This window comes from Cryptotermes secundus, unplaced genomic scaffold (genome assembly GCF_002891405.2).
Source record: "Cryptotermes secundus unplaced genomic scaffold, Csec_1.0 scaffold97, whole genome shotgun sequence".
Taxonomy (NCBI): Eukaryota; Metazoa; Arthropoda; class Insecta; order Blattodea; family Kalotermitidae; genus Cryptotermes; species Cryptotermes secundus.
In genome coordinates this window covers 975,137-989,357 of record NW_019720561.1, presented here as the reverse complement: position 1 = coordinate 989,357, position 14,221 = coordinate 975,137, and the positions used below count along the sequence as shown (strand labels likewise).

The 14,221-nt window shown below is 38.2% G+C and overlaps 1 protein-coding gene across 4 annotated transcripts in view; it reads left to right on the top strand.

The window, feature by feature from the left end:
• Positions 1 to 12,856, top strand: part of LOC111867985 — a 599,613-nt gene extending 586,757 nt beyond the window's left edge. For all 4 annotated transcript variants that reach the window (XM_033752924.1, XM_023858257.2, XM_033752930.1 and 1 more), the window contains exons 4-5: positions 6,279 to 6,419; positions 10,180 to 12,856. In XM_033752924.1, the coding sequence (XP_033608815.1) occupies positions 6,279 to 6,419; positions 10,180 to 11,180 (1,142 nt within the window). In that variant the 3' untranslated portion in view covers positions 11,181 to 12,856. The remainder of the gene's footprint in view (positions 1 to 6,278; positions 6,420 to 10,179) is intronic.
• The last annotated feature ends 1,365 nt before the right edge of the window (positions 12,857 to 14,221 follow it).

The following is a 14,221-nucleotide window of genomic DNA, read 5'->3' as shown; positions in this document are numbered from 1 at the left end:
TATATAAGAATTCAGTTCGTACCTCACAGGAAACAGATCCGAACCCACGATCCCGGCTTCCGAGCGAGCGAAGACAGTACATGCCTTAGACCGCTCGGCTACCGTGACCGGCAGTGTATAAGAATAATATATAAGAATTCAGTTCGTACCTCACAGGAAACAGATCCGAACCCACGATCCCGGCTTCCGAGCGAGCGAAGATAGTTCATGCCTTAGACCGCTCGGCTACCATGACCGGCCTTAATCTTATATACCTTAATTAATTTAGTACAGGAAAGACTTTACTCTTTGTATGCTTCTCATTGTCTTACATTCATTTCGCTTTTATCTTCCTGCCCGATTTTTCATATTTCATTACGTGCACCAGGGCTGGTTTATATTTTAACCTGCTTCTAATTTATAATAGCTTCGTGACTTCCGCTGCCCGAAATATCCTCTGTTCAGTGATGAAGTTTTAACCTTCAGAACCACTCTAATATTAATTTCTCATCTAAACCCAAGTCTCCAAAATGCTTTCTTCCCTTCAGACTTTCAGGTTAAAATTTTTCATACATTTCTAATCTCCGCCGTACCTACTGTATGTTCATCCATATTTTATTTGGTAAGTCTAGTAATAGTTCTTTCGAATTTATTCGCTAGTACAATCACACGGGTACACACTATGACACCTTCACTTTATCTTGTGTTATTATATGATGAAAGATGATGTTAGAAAAGAAAGTTGGGTGGTATGCAGTCGTAAATTAGTGTGAGAACCTCAAATTTAATATTACATCCAATGTAAACTTGTAACTCTCTGTCAGTTTCTTACAGCGCACGTAATAAAATAATTATTTACAATAACTCCGTGTTCTTTCCACAGATACACTGACCATGCACGTTACAGTTATGTGAAAAGAATACTGAGGTAGAGCTTTATCCGATATGCAGGCCCTTCTTTAAATTAGGATCATGATGAATATCTATCCCTGTAACAGGCCGTGGACGCCCATAGGGCTGTGAGACGTCGAGGCTTCCGCAATATTTAGACAATCGGCTCATAGATGGTGGTAAGTTTGTCAGCCATACGCGCTGGTCGCACATTGCCCCCAGGAAGATTCCAGGTACTCATTTCTGTAAGAGACTGAATCGATCACATGATCATAGCGAGGCTCGAAACTAAAGGCAAATTAAGGAATTCAATGATTTCCAAGGAAATTGAACCAACGACCTTCCGGCTTGTAGCGTAAGTCTCCCATAAGATACTGGTGTCATATGAAAGTAACAATATCCCGGAAAAATAATAGATAATCCTGATTCATTATCTATGAATATTACTGTTACAGATTAATATAAATCTATTTGATACAGAATTTGTTGCCTTAGGGCGACAGATGCTCAGTGTCTCGGTAAGATGGAATTATAAAGTTAGTTCTAACACAGGCTCTTTGCCATGTAAACTTACAACAAAATTGTGTCCTTACATCGCTCTGCCAGACACAGAATCTCTGGATTCAGCGCAGATTCCGGGCTAGAATATGTATTTATTACCTTTGGACTATTTTATATTCAACTGTGGCCTGATGGAAGGCAGAAATTTGCGAAATTCGCTTGCGGTTTGGGTCGTAGTCTTGGTGAGGAAACCTCATTGCCACACTCGTTATTTCCCTAGTAGAGTTAATAGGTTGGCGTCTCTAGACGAAAGGTTCCAGTCGGGTCCCCGTGGTGAAATGGGGTTGCCAGGGGCAACATGCAGATAACGAAACCTCCATCGTATTTCTGTCGCGTGTCCGTTCTCTTTCCTCTTTCGTTTTCGCATTTCTTTCGTATCTGAATTGTAACCAATTCATAAGTCAATCTTAAAATATAATGTTATTATTATTGTTGTTGTTATTGTTATTATACTGTTGGATACTTATATTCCAACGCAATAAACTCTTAGGATTAATTCATTCCATCACACATAATTTTTTCTTCCTTGGATAGTCTGAAAGTTCTATATATTGCGTTAATTCGATCGAAACCTGAGCACAATTCTCTCGCCTGGAATAACCTTTCTTTGGCCGACTATTACATACAGGATAACTTACATAGAATGCTTGCAAATTTATGCTACGATCGACATATTCAGTCAATTATGAATCAATTTCTATTTATTTAATATTCAGAACGCTTTATACCGGACGATAACAGATTAACGCTCTATTTCTTGTTAACGTTTTCCGGAACAAAACCAAATGTTGTTCTGTCAGGCAACCTGTTTCTCTCTGAGTACGAGAATAAGAAAGTTTGGAACTTTTTTGCCTTTAACTTCAGTAACGTCTCAGTACTTTCGTGAAGTTATGCCACGGCTGCAAACAACATCTTAAAAATCTCTGGACGTTTTGAGTAAACACACCATCTTCCTTGAGGATACTTTTTCCTTTTCTTAATGTTGCTTAGTCCGTGGATCTTGTTACTGCATTAACGTCCTATCTAAATTGTTTCAGTTTTCACTATTTAATTCCTGGTGTAGTTTCCTTAGTCTGGCTTTAGCCTTGTGTATGTTCAGTGGTCGCCTGTTATAGGCTACTCGCTGCTGGCAAGCACTCAAATACAGGATTTGAATTATGTATTGTTGTTGTTGTTGTTGTTGTTGTTATTTCTTCAAGACTTGGCCCTTAAAATCTGAATCACGGCTGCAAATGATATCTGCAATCATTGGACTTTTTCAATAAACATAACATCTCTTTTGAGGATATATTTTCTTTGCTCCTATTGAGTTGCCAGAAGGAAAGAGACTACAGGAAGACCAAGGCGTAGGTGGGTGGGCAATATTAGAATGGATCTTAGAGAGATAGGATGGGATGGTATGGATTGGATAGATCTGGCTCAGGCTAGGGACCAGTGGAGGGCTCTTACGAACACGGTAATGAACCTTCGGGTTCCATAAAATGCTGGGAAATTCTTGAGTAGCTGCAGAATTGGCGGTTCCTCCAGAAGGACTCAGCTCCATGAGTGAGTAAGTAAGTAAGTAAGTAAGTAAGTAAGTAAACCTATTGAGTTATACCATTATGGTGTCACCTCTATTATTTTATTGCCTAGGACTAAATTCTAGTCCAGTTCTAGTTCTAGTCTTAGTCTGTCTGTAGTTACGTATATTTTCAGTGCTCGCTTGTTATAGACCAGTTGCTGTTGGCAATTACGTAAATAAAGGAATGTAATTGAATTAATCGACCGCCTCTGTGGTCTAGTGGTAAGAGTTCCTGGCTACAGATCCAGAAATCCGGGTTCGATTCCCGGCGCTACCAGATTTTCTGAGAAATAGTGGGTCTGGAACGGGGTCCACTCAGCCTCGTGAGGATAACTGAGGAGCTACTTGAATGGAAAAGTAGCGGTTAGGGTCTAGAAAACCGAAATTAACGGCCGTGAGGATTCGTTGCTCTGACCACGTGACACCCTCTAGCCGCTAAAGTTAACACTAACTTCTATGACAAGCGGCGATTGCTCGATCGGTATAGTTCGCTTGCGGACTCAAACCACAGAGTTTTAGTTTTAATTGAATTGTTACTACTGTTATTACTGAACCCGACAGATATGCTTGGATTAACTCAATAGGTGATAACGTTAGGCTCCAACGAAAACAGATTCTGAATTTTGTATTTAAAGTTAGTAAGAATTGGAACAATCCTGCTTTACTTTAGGTTGGTGGTACTCATGTAACTAAATCCTGTGTTGTTGGTAATGCATTTCCTAGGTAGTTGCAGTCCCTACATATACTACACGACATGAAGTCGAGCAGTCGGCCATTTCACATTGTAGTGATGCTTTAACCGTAGTTTTGTTAAGGATACTGATGTTTGCAAAGATATCACGTGATCACGGCTAGAGGAATTTGTCGGATTGAACAGTATCGATATATTTGTTGCAGAGGTGCTCTGAAATTTTTGTCCTTTTGTTGAAGTTTATTATTAACCTTAGTTATTTCACGTAAACAATCTCATGTTAAATGGAAAACAGCATTCGTTGCTCCGGGCTTTGAAAACGAAAACAAATTATTTTGTTAATTGTAGGCTTGTTTTTTTTTCAGTGCTGTTTCTAAGATATCTGAATTTGTCATTTGTGAGCACATTTCGCACTATTTTAAATTCTTCCTACCGTAGTTTAACCATAATCAATTGACACCTAAGAATTTAAATACTTTATCTGACATCGTATCTCCTATTCTGCAGTATCAAGGATACTTTGATTCCATCTACTTTGATCTGAGCCGTGTTTTTGGTTTTGTTTTGCATTCTTTTCTTTTGGATCTGGTTAGTAGGTAGGGCTGTCTATTGGTTATATTCTGGTTTGTAGTTGGCTACATAATAAACTGTTTTTCTTGATAAGTTTTTATAAAGTTCTTTACTCGTCCTATATTGAACTGTATGTTGTTACCCAACGTTCAGCTTTCTTTACCTTTGTTACCCAGTAACACTAATAATTTATGTAACGAAATATTGTTTCTCGTTTTTCCTGATAGTATACAAATATTCTGTCATATTACCTTTGTCGTTGACTTCCTTTACTTGCAGCCAGATATTAATTATTTGCAGAAGAGGTGTACTGCTAACCATATAAAACCAAATGCTGGTAAAAACAAAAGCTATTTCCATCTCGAGAAAGGTTAAAGTACTGGCTTTTAATCGTCTGCTTTATAAATTTAGCATTATGCCTAGAGACTGTAGTGAAAACCACGGATCTTTCCTTGGCTGTAATCTGTATTTACACCATCGTCTTGATCACCTACTTTTTCATACTCTTAAGTTGTTGCTCCTGATACGGAATTTTACTTTATCCTTTTCATTACTACTTCGATTGCTGGTGCTTTACATCAGCGTAGTCACAATGAAACCTGAATATACTGTCTGGAATACTGTTACCAACCCTGGCTCCAAAAAGTAGAATGTGTCCAGGGGAATTTTCCTACTTTATGGTAGAGTGGGATTCTTTAAAAATCACGATTCTTGTAGCTATAATTATATTTTGGATGGTTTCAAATTGCGGACTTTATTCGAGAAGCGGTGTTGTTTTGATATATTTTAATAGGGAAAGTCTGTAAAACTTTTATGACCTGGCCTTCACTTCTAGAAGCTTATGATATCAGAAATGCCGTCACATACATTAGAGACTACAGTCATCTCTTTTTAATCTGTTAATCGATAGTTTTCATATTTTGTTGCATTTAGTGTTGTTATGAAGTTATGCTTGCCCTGCATCTTCTTCGCAGTACATTATCATATATGTAGATAGGCCTAACTGTCCTAAATATGTGTTTAATATTATCTCTTATTTTTTATATGTATGATAATGTTGACCCTGTAACTGGATCCTGTAGCTACTGAGTTAACACAAAATATAATAATTCAATTATTCTTATTTTATTCATCTCAGTCTATGTATGAATTTATGGCCGGTAACTTCACAAAACGCAGTAAAAGTGATAAGGGGTAATACATATAGACTAATACATTTCAGCGCTATGTACATAACCTCTAAAAGTAAACGGAAACAAATAATGCGCTTTTTATAAAATGTCAGTTTTTCGAGTTCGATTAGTACACCTTTAGACCCGTATTAAGGTATAGGTAACTAGAATTTGGAGACCGGAAAAAATTACGTTAGTCACCAGCTGCGGTCCACAGATCACCAGTGGAGAAATGCCCCTATTTATTACCTAATATTTCATGTAAAACAGCTTGAGAATGTGTCTGTAAGATACTTTTTGGTTATGATCTCTCAGTCTTCGGTGTGTAAACTGAATGCCCTTTCAAGGAGGAACTTTCAGAAGATATGTTTCCAAGACATGTGCCATGAAGCCATTCAGCGAAGCTATGATATGGATAATATGGTGTCACTCTGTCTCATGTGCGCTATTTTTCTACGTAATTCCCGTGGACAGTGAGTGATCCATCTTATCATCTGATGAGTTTTTTATATTGTAGCCAAAGAAGTCAGTTCCCTGTTCTTTCTCACCATCATTTTGGCGCTGATCCCACATTGGCATCAATTTTGATATTCCAGATGTTTCATCTGCTCCTGTCAGGAAGGAAAACTGTGATGACTTGAAGATGGCAGCGAAACAGTGTTTCAAATAACACGATATTCACTTGCATGAGCAGGAAATACAAGAACCTAACCTATCATATTCTGAGTGGCTCATTCTCTATGGAACAAAATAGTTTACTAGTCAAAATGGCGAATTATTCGCTAATCATACCAGTTAATCACTTCAAGGGACTTCCTGACAGACATTAAAATTTGTGGGTTTGTTCTTTCAGATGCTGTGACCAAGTCTGCATTATTTTTTATCCTGGCTACCCTCCTTGTCTTCGTGGGAGAGTTCTGCTGCCTGTTTGGACATTTTGCTCGTCAGAGGCGCATTTTTACCTTCATCTCTGGTGTACTGTGCATCATGTCCGGTGTGTATCATTAGACCTTGGCTTAGTTGATGGAGACACTTCTAGTCTCGGTCTGTATGTGTTTGTAATGTGGAAATAGTCTGTTGTCATGTAGCAAATACAACAAGCAAATTTTATGATATAAAATGTAAGTGTTTAACAGTTAATATTCCGTTTTTGAATACTGATTTTGATTTTTACTCACGAGTTTCACAAACTAATATTTTCTGTTAATCTCTTACCTCTCCTATATGTGCTACGTGTCCCACCCATCTCATTCTCTAGTTGTTCAGTATAACAAGATTAAAAGTAGAAACTGTAAAGCTTATCATGATGTGATGTATTGCATCCTCGTGTTGCTTCTTGTCTTAGAGATCAAATATTGCTTGCAACACGCTGTTCTCAAACACTCTCAATCTTTATTTTTATGTTGAGCAATCTATTATGTACGTGTACAGGAATACTTGAGTTTTGTACCGTCACACAACAGACGTGTGTTTTTGACTAGAGTGTATTAAAACTATTCAAGTCAAATAAAAACAACAAGTCATTCAGTTTCAGCATAGCAATCACACTATATACTTTGGTCTATTTTGGCCATGATCTTGTGTGTATGATCAACCAAAACAAACAAAACCCGTGGCCTTTAGTCCACAAGCGAACTATACCGACCGAGTGACCGCCGCTTGTCGGCGAAGTTAGTGCCAACTTTTGCGGATAGAGGGTGTCGCGTGGTCAGCCCAACAGATCCCCACGGCCGTTAATCTTGGTTTTCTAGACCGGAGCCTCGACTTCTCCGTTCAAGTAACTCATCAATTGTCCTCACGAGGTTGAGTGGACCCCGTTTCAGACCCACTAATTCTCAGAAAATCTGATAGAGCCGGGAATTGAAACCGGGACCTCTGGATCTGTAGCCAGGAACTCTGACTACTAGACCACAGAGGCCGTCATGTATTATCAAGACGGATACATTTTGGTCACATAATTCAACATAAAACGTAATATATTATGATATGTAGGGTGGTTCCCTTGACGAAATTGACGGGTTCTATTTCGGATGATTAGAATTATTAGCACTTCGGTTACTTCTTTCTCTTAATTATAATTAGTGCAGCGCTGTCGGTGTTTCTGCACTTTTTGGCGCACTGTTACACACACACACACACACACACACTCACACACACTAGCCCTCTCCTGGCAAAGAAATTAAAACACAGGAACTCGCACTTATGACATGTTCTATATCCATCTTTGGATCTCTTGAACTTACAATAAATACAAATACAAATACAGATCACTCCAGATGTCACTGCAATACAGTACACATAAAGTCTTCAATGTCCATTAATATTTCACAGCTTAATCCTCACAACTCCTTTCCATGACGGCTTCTTGTCCTTGACTCGCGGCTTCTCGGCTACGACTAGTTACGACTCGTAACTGCCGTGAATTGAATTTGCTTCTGCATTCACTTCTCTTATACTCACTCTGCACAGTCCCCATGGAAAACACCACCTATATTTTTTATGATGTCACCGCTTAGGCGGAAGTGTGTTTACCGAGCCATTGCTCAGAAACTGTTTGCATAATCCCGTTGTTCTACCGCTCCTTGACGCGAATGACGTAGAAAAGAGCCTTATCTGTTGTTTTATAACCTAACAACGGACTATTTACCAAGAATCTGTCTTCATGGGAACTTGTTTACCAACACGTTGCCTACCAATGGGTGTACATGGAACAATATTTAATGTTTTATTTATACACACATGATGATGGTAGAGCTCCAGTTCATACAGCATGGCTGCTTTAATAAAACTTAGTGACTTATTGTTTTTATTTGACTTCAGTTGTTTTATTATACTGCAGTCAAAACCACACGTCTGTTCTTTGTCTGTACAAAACTTGAGTACTCTCAATTTTGTTCTTCCCCTAGGGTGAGGAATCAAGTTTCATATAGAAAGCATCATGTAGTTGGTAAATTTTGTTCAGCAGATTTAGGTTTTAATTATGGAGCTCTGCATATGATAATTCACTCACAGTTTCCATAACGAAAGTTTCAACATCAGTATAACTTTAATTTGGATATACTGAAAGTTATACTGCTTGTATGTTTCATGTCGTTGTTAGGATACAATTTAATTCCACTATAATTCTGGTCTGACTTTCCTCTGTCCATCCATTCTCAGTGTGTCTGATGTAATATTGTTATCCTAACAAGAGACCAGCTCTGGTAAATAAAGTTAAACCTACACTAAATTTCGTAGAATAAGACTAACTTCAGTGATAGGTCCACAGCTGATATAATTTCATGTTGCTGCTAGGGAAATTGAAATCCAGTCATGAATAAAATATTAGACTAGTTTTTGATACTTTCCAATGGTCACTTCCAATTGGGAGCCATTATTCCTTTCCCTGAAACAAATTTGCATGTTAACTAAAACATAAGCATAATGTACATATGCAGTATGGCTCCAGAGGTTCATGATTTGTATATTTATGTCTGGTTCCTTTCCTGTTAACTTTCTCCACTATAATTATATTTAGAGAAACATGGGCCTGTTAATATATTTACACAGTAAAGTACAAGTTACTGATGTTTCACAAGAGATTATTGCCTCTATTGATATATAAGAGTATACTAAGCATGGAAAATGTGGTACAAATAAGAATAAATAAAAAAAAATTTAAGATGGAGCCAGCAAGTTCCTCTGAAAGTTAGTAAACATCTACCATACTACATAACATCACATGCAAGAAGATATTAATCTTCAGGATGATTATATATATATTTGCCTGTTTTCTAATTTTTTATATACTCATAGAAATTGGGTTACCTCCGTTGATATATCAGTGGGTTATGAACTGGATGGCTGGGCTTTGATTCCTGGCTGGAGAAAGAGATTTTCTCTTCTCCACAACGTCCAGAATGGGTTTGGGGGCCCACCCATCTCCAGAATATGAAGCAGGAATTTTAACCACAACACATCAGCAAATGGGGCACGCGGTAGCGTAGTGGTTGAGGGGCTACGCTACAAGCCGGAAGGTCATGGGTTCAAGTCCCGATGAGGTCACTAGATTTTTTCAGTTGAACTAATCTTTCCAGCCGCACTAGGCCCTGGGGTTTACTCAGCCTCTAACAGAAATGAGTACCAGGAAATAATTAAATAATTTTACTGGGGAGTAAAGCGCGGCTGGCACGTAAGGCTGACAACCTTACCGCCATCTTTGAGCCGAATGTCTAGATAATGTGGGAACCTCAACGTCTCACAACCCTATGGGCCTTCAGTACCTGCTACAGGGATAGCTTTACTTTTTTTTTTACACATCAGCAATAGTTTCTATATTTTAGAGCTTGGGGGATGGAGCTGATTAGTCAGCTTCATGATCTGGCCATTTTTACTCAGGGGTATCAGACTGGTGAGCCCTAGAACAGACATGAATGTGGTCACAGTCATAAACACTTTGCTGCTCAAGAAATTACCAACAATTCTATTAAAGCTAAAGATTCTTAATACTCGTATGTTCACAAGAACTGATCTTTTGAATCCATTCTATGTGTTCAGAGTCTGTTTCTTTGGGTTCAGTTCTAATGGTATCCTCCCATTTTCATCTGAATCCTTGAAGTGATATCTTTTAAATAAAATGTTGTATACATTTACTGCACATGACACCCATCTTGTTGAGTTGAGCACCATAATAATATTTGCCAGACTATAAATTATAATATGTAACAATATTAATTTCTAAAGCTACACTGTAACTTTTTGTCAATATTTTCCAGGGCTGCTGATGTTGATTGGTCTGGTTATGTACATCTCCATCTTCAAAGCTGAAATTGGCAGCAAGTTGCGCCCTCGCTCACAGCTTCAACCACCTTTGTTCACCTATCGCTATGGGTTCAGCTTTCTTCTCGTCGTATCTGGATTCATGGCTACAGAAATTGCTGGAACATGTGCAGTGTTCCTTTATATCTACTGGCATCAGAAGGAATGGGTTCGCAAACAGTTTGAACATCACCTCCATCGTCGCAAACTATCTGCTTCTTCCATGCTACTCACTGCAGACCACCATAATCCAAGCAGTCTGTTTCCCTGCAGGCGCCATCCACATTCCTATCAACAACAGCAATATACTTCAGGAAGACCTCCACAACTTCTTAGAGCCTCTCCTCAACGACGGTTATATTTAGACCATGACCCTAGAGGTCCTGATGGTGTGGAGTGCAGTAACAGTGGAGAGCCTTCACCCTGTAGACACCTAGCGCTTCCTTCCTTCACCGGTTCCATGAGGGATATGACCTCTTCTTCCTATTATAGCTTCCCTGCTCCAGCTGGAACTGTTGTTGATACTTCTACAGGATATCACCAACATTATTTTCATCATCATCGTGGAGAAGAGGAGTGTGAAGCAACACCGCCTCCAATTGATTTGCGTCATCAGCATCACCATCAACATCAACAACATCATCATCATCTTCATCCACACCACCATGGTAGCGCCAGAGAACTATCAGGCTCTCATTCTTCTTTCTTTCCACGTGATGCTACAACTAACACTGTGTCTACAACAGCTGACATTAACTCCTGCGGTGATAATGATATTGATGATGAGGATTATTCTCCATCAATGCAACATGAACATGAGTTTGTGACTTTTGACCTAGATGACCACCCCCCTGTGCCACCTGTCAGGGCAGTTGCCACAACAACAGATGAGTTATCACCTCAACAGAGACGGAAAGATTTCGGGTTAGACGCTTTGAGACGGACAACTCCAGTCTAGTGAATAAAAATCCCATACACATTCAAAGATAATGGTTATTTGTACTGTAATACTCTATTTGAGTGGCGTAAGCATTCTGCATTCAGATTTTCCAGAAAAGAAGTGCACATTGTTTAATTGTTTCCAAATTTCTTAAGCTGCTGGAACAGTTTCACAGTACCTTGGTCTTGGAAGGATTTTTGGGCTTGCTGATATTTCATTGGTGGACGCTAGACTAATTTTCCTTGAAGGATGGTGGAATAATTTCTTCTATTGAACAGACTTAATCATTAACCAGTCTGTGGCTGTTGGGGACATTCACAGACGCCTGAACCTTTCATATTTCTTGGTCTTTGGAATTTCTCTCATCCTCTCTGACCATGTTCTTCCTTGGTGTTCAGGCATACAAATGCATTAGTAAAATTCCAAACCTGGATACCCCTTTGTAGGGTGGTAGTATGACTCCAAGAGCACAAAGTTTATTATATTAAACAAATAAGAAATGAAGTATCCATTTAGAAATGAAATATTATATGGGATGAGTGTATCTTGAAACAAAAGTATTCAGAATCAACTAATTGCACCCTGTAGGTTATGTGATGCAAATGAATGAGTTAAGCTCTGTCTTTAAAATGCTGCTGTGTTTAACCACCTTTCAATTATAACTCATAATTATCAATAATCTGCATCTCGAAAGAAGGAACAGTACAAGCAACCATTGTTTTATTTTTCAGATTAGGTACAATTACAATATAAAACTGGAGTGTGAATTGCTAATAATGTTAAATGAACATGTTTTGTACATCAAATGCCTGAAGAACATTCATCATCTAGTTTAGACAAAATGGTGTAACATGAGATGTGATGATAAAGCATGGCTTGTGAGAGGGTAGTGCTGTCATACTGAAATAAGAACAAGCAATATCTATTCTAATAAACTTAGTGTGTTATATATTCGATTGTATATTTTTATACATTACAATTTTCTTCAAAATCAGTATCTAATATGAAGCAAATACATGTCTCCTTATTTGTAGCTGACATATTATTAAGAACGGAAAACATTTGTTTGTTGTTATTGATTGTATTTCTTAAAGTAGGTGATAAACCAATTTTAAGACCTTTGTTTTATTTCTGACAATCATAATCATTCCATTTAATTTACATCTGTTGTCATTTTTACTGACCTTTACATGAAATTTGTTTTTTTTCCCCTCCCCCACTGCCTCAAGTACACATTTGCATGTGAGCGGTAAAGACATACAGAGAAGCCGGTCACATTGGCTGCAAACTTAGAGACAATGTAACTCATATATGTTTCGTGTCGGTATGGCAAGATTAATGGCCTTCCACAATAATAATAATTGTTGCTTTATGTAATTTTTTCATGGATGTTACAGCATGATGCAAACTTCTCATGTATCCAGAGTTAGATATAATGGAAGTACTACAGGAAAAAATCATAATAGGTTTTTTATTAATGTCAGAGTAATTGTCTATTTTTACAATTGTAACAATCTGTGTTGTGTTTAACATCATTATTTAATGGTACAATCATGTGAAAATTTTTCATTATATACAAATGACTCTAATACTCTTCTAAATAGGCAAACCATACTCTCATTCATAGGGTGATAAGCAGGGCCCAGATTTTGATGACATGTCATCTTTTTTTTCCTTGTATCCTATGCGATGCTCTTAAATACATAAATCTCGGATATGAGCTGCTGGTTACAGAAATGTAAATTTTATAGGTAATTTTTTGTCATTTTTTGACATTTTTAGGTTTAAGGTCATTTTTTCATTTGGGGGGTAATTTTTTGGTAAATTTTGGGGCTTTTAAGGGTATTTCTTGTCATTTTTGGCCATTTTAGGGAATTTTTCTTCATATGTTTTCTGAAATGTGAATAACATGGAAGCGAAGTGTTCTTTCTTTTCTCCTTTAGGTCATTTTTCTGGATTTTATCGGTCATTTTTAGGTCATTTTTTAAATATTTTCAGGTCATCAAAATCCGGGCCCTGGTGATAAGTTTCACCCCTGATCAAAACTGTGTGCAGATATTGTTCATCACAGTCTGAAACTTCATTTCTATACCAAGGAGAAAACTTTGGGAACGAGAAACGTATTAGTCACCCACAGACGAAAGCCCGCATTAGGCTGCAGATTCTATCTCCCAACCACCATTCCTCCATTCTATGGGTGCTGTCACCTCATAAATTAAATCTGTGCCCTTATGTAGGTGAACTGAGGCCAGAGGTCAACACAGATCATATCCAGAGGCACTAGACAAAAAAATAACATAGTCTTCCCAATAACTGCAATGAGAAATTATCACTAAATTGTTTATCTATTATGATGAAATTAAAGGTTTATCTCTGTGCCTTGGTTCAATGCCATGAAGATTTATAGGGTGTACAGAGAATGCATTCCTATGTCAGCGCTAGATGGAGATGGAGAAGTAGTTTTCAGGTTGCATCCAACTCCTAGTACCTCCTGCGTTGATGGCTTCATGCATTCCATGGAAGTCTCAAAAACTCCTGTCAGAAATTGATCCAGCACTAAGTCCACTATTTATCTGGCTGAGCTGTAATGACCATCCCATTCTGTGAAATCTGCAGGAATATTTCTATCTTAGTTCAATTACTGATCATGCATTCTCAACAAGGATTCTGATCCATGGAGATAGTTTACATAGGATGGTTAGATCAGTCTTTTTTTATACCTTGGCACTACAGCCCCAGCAGGCCTAGGCCTACCTCCATGAACTTCTCCGTTCACTCGGTTTTTCTAGATCTTACACGTTCGGTAGGACTCCTTGGGCAGGTGATCAGCTCATCGCAAGGCCTCTACCTGTACACAAACACAGAAAAAAAACACACACACAAACTAAATATCCATGCCCTGAGTGGGATTCGAACACACGATCCTGGTTCCCAAGCGAGCGAGGACAGAGCATGCCTTAGACCGCTCCACTACCATGACCAGCTAGATCAGTCTTTACCTTTCATAATTTCTTCAAGCATCATGTTTCCTGATTTAAGGTTTCTCAGACTAAGAGATT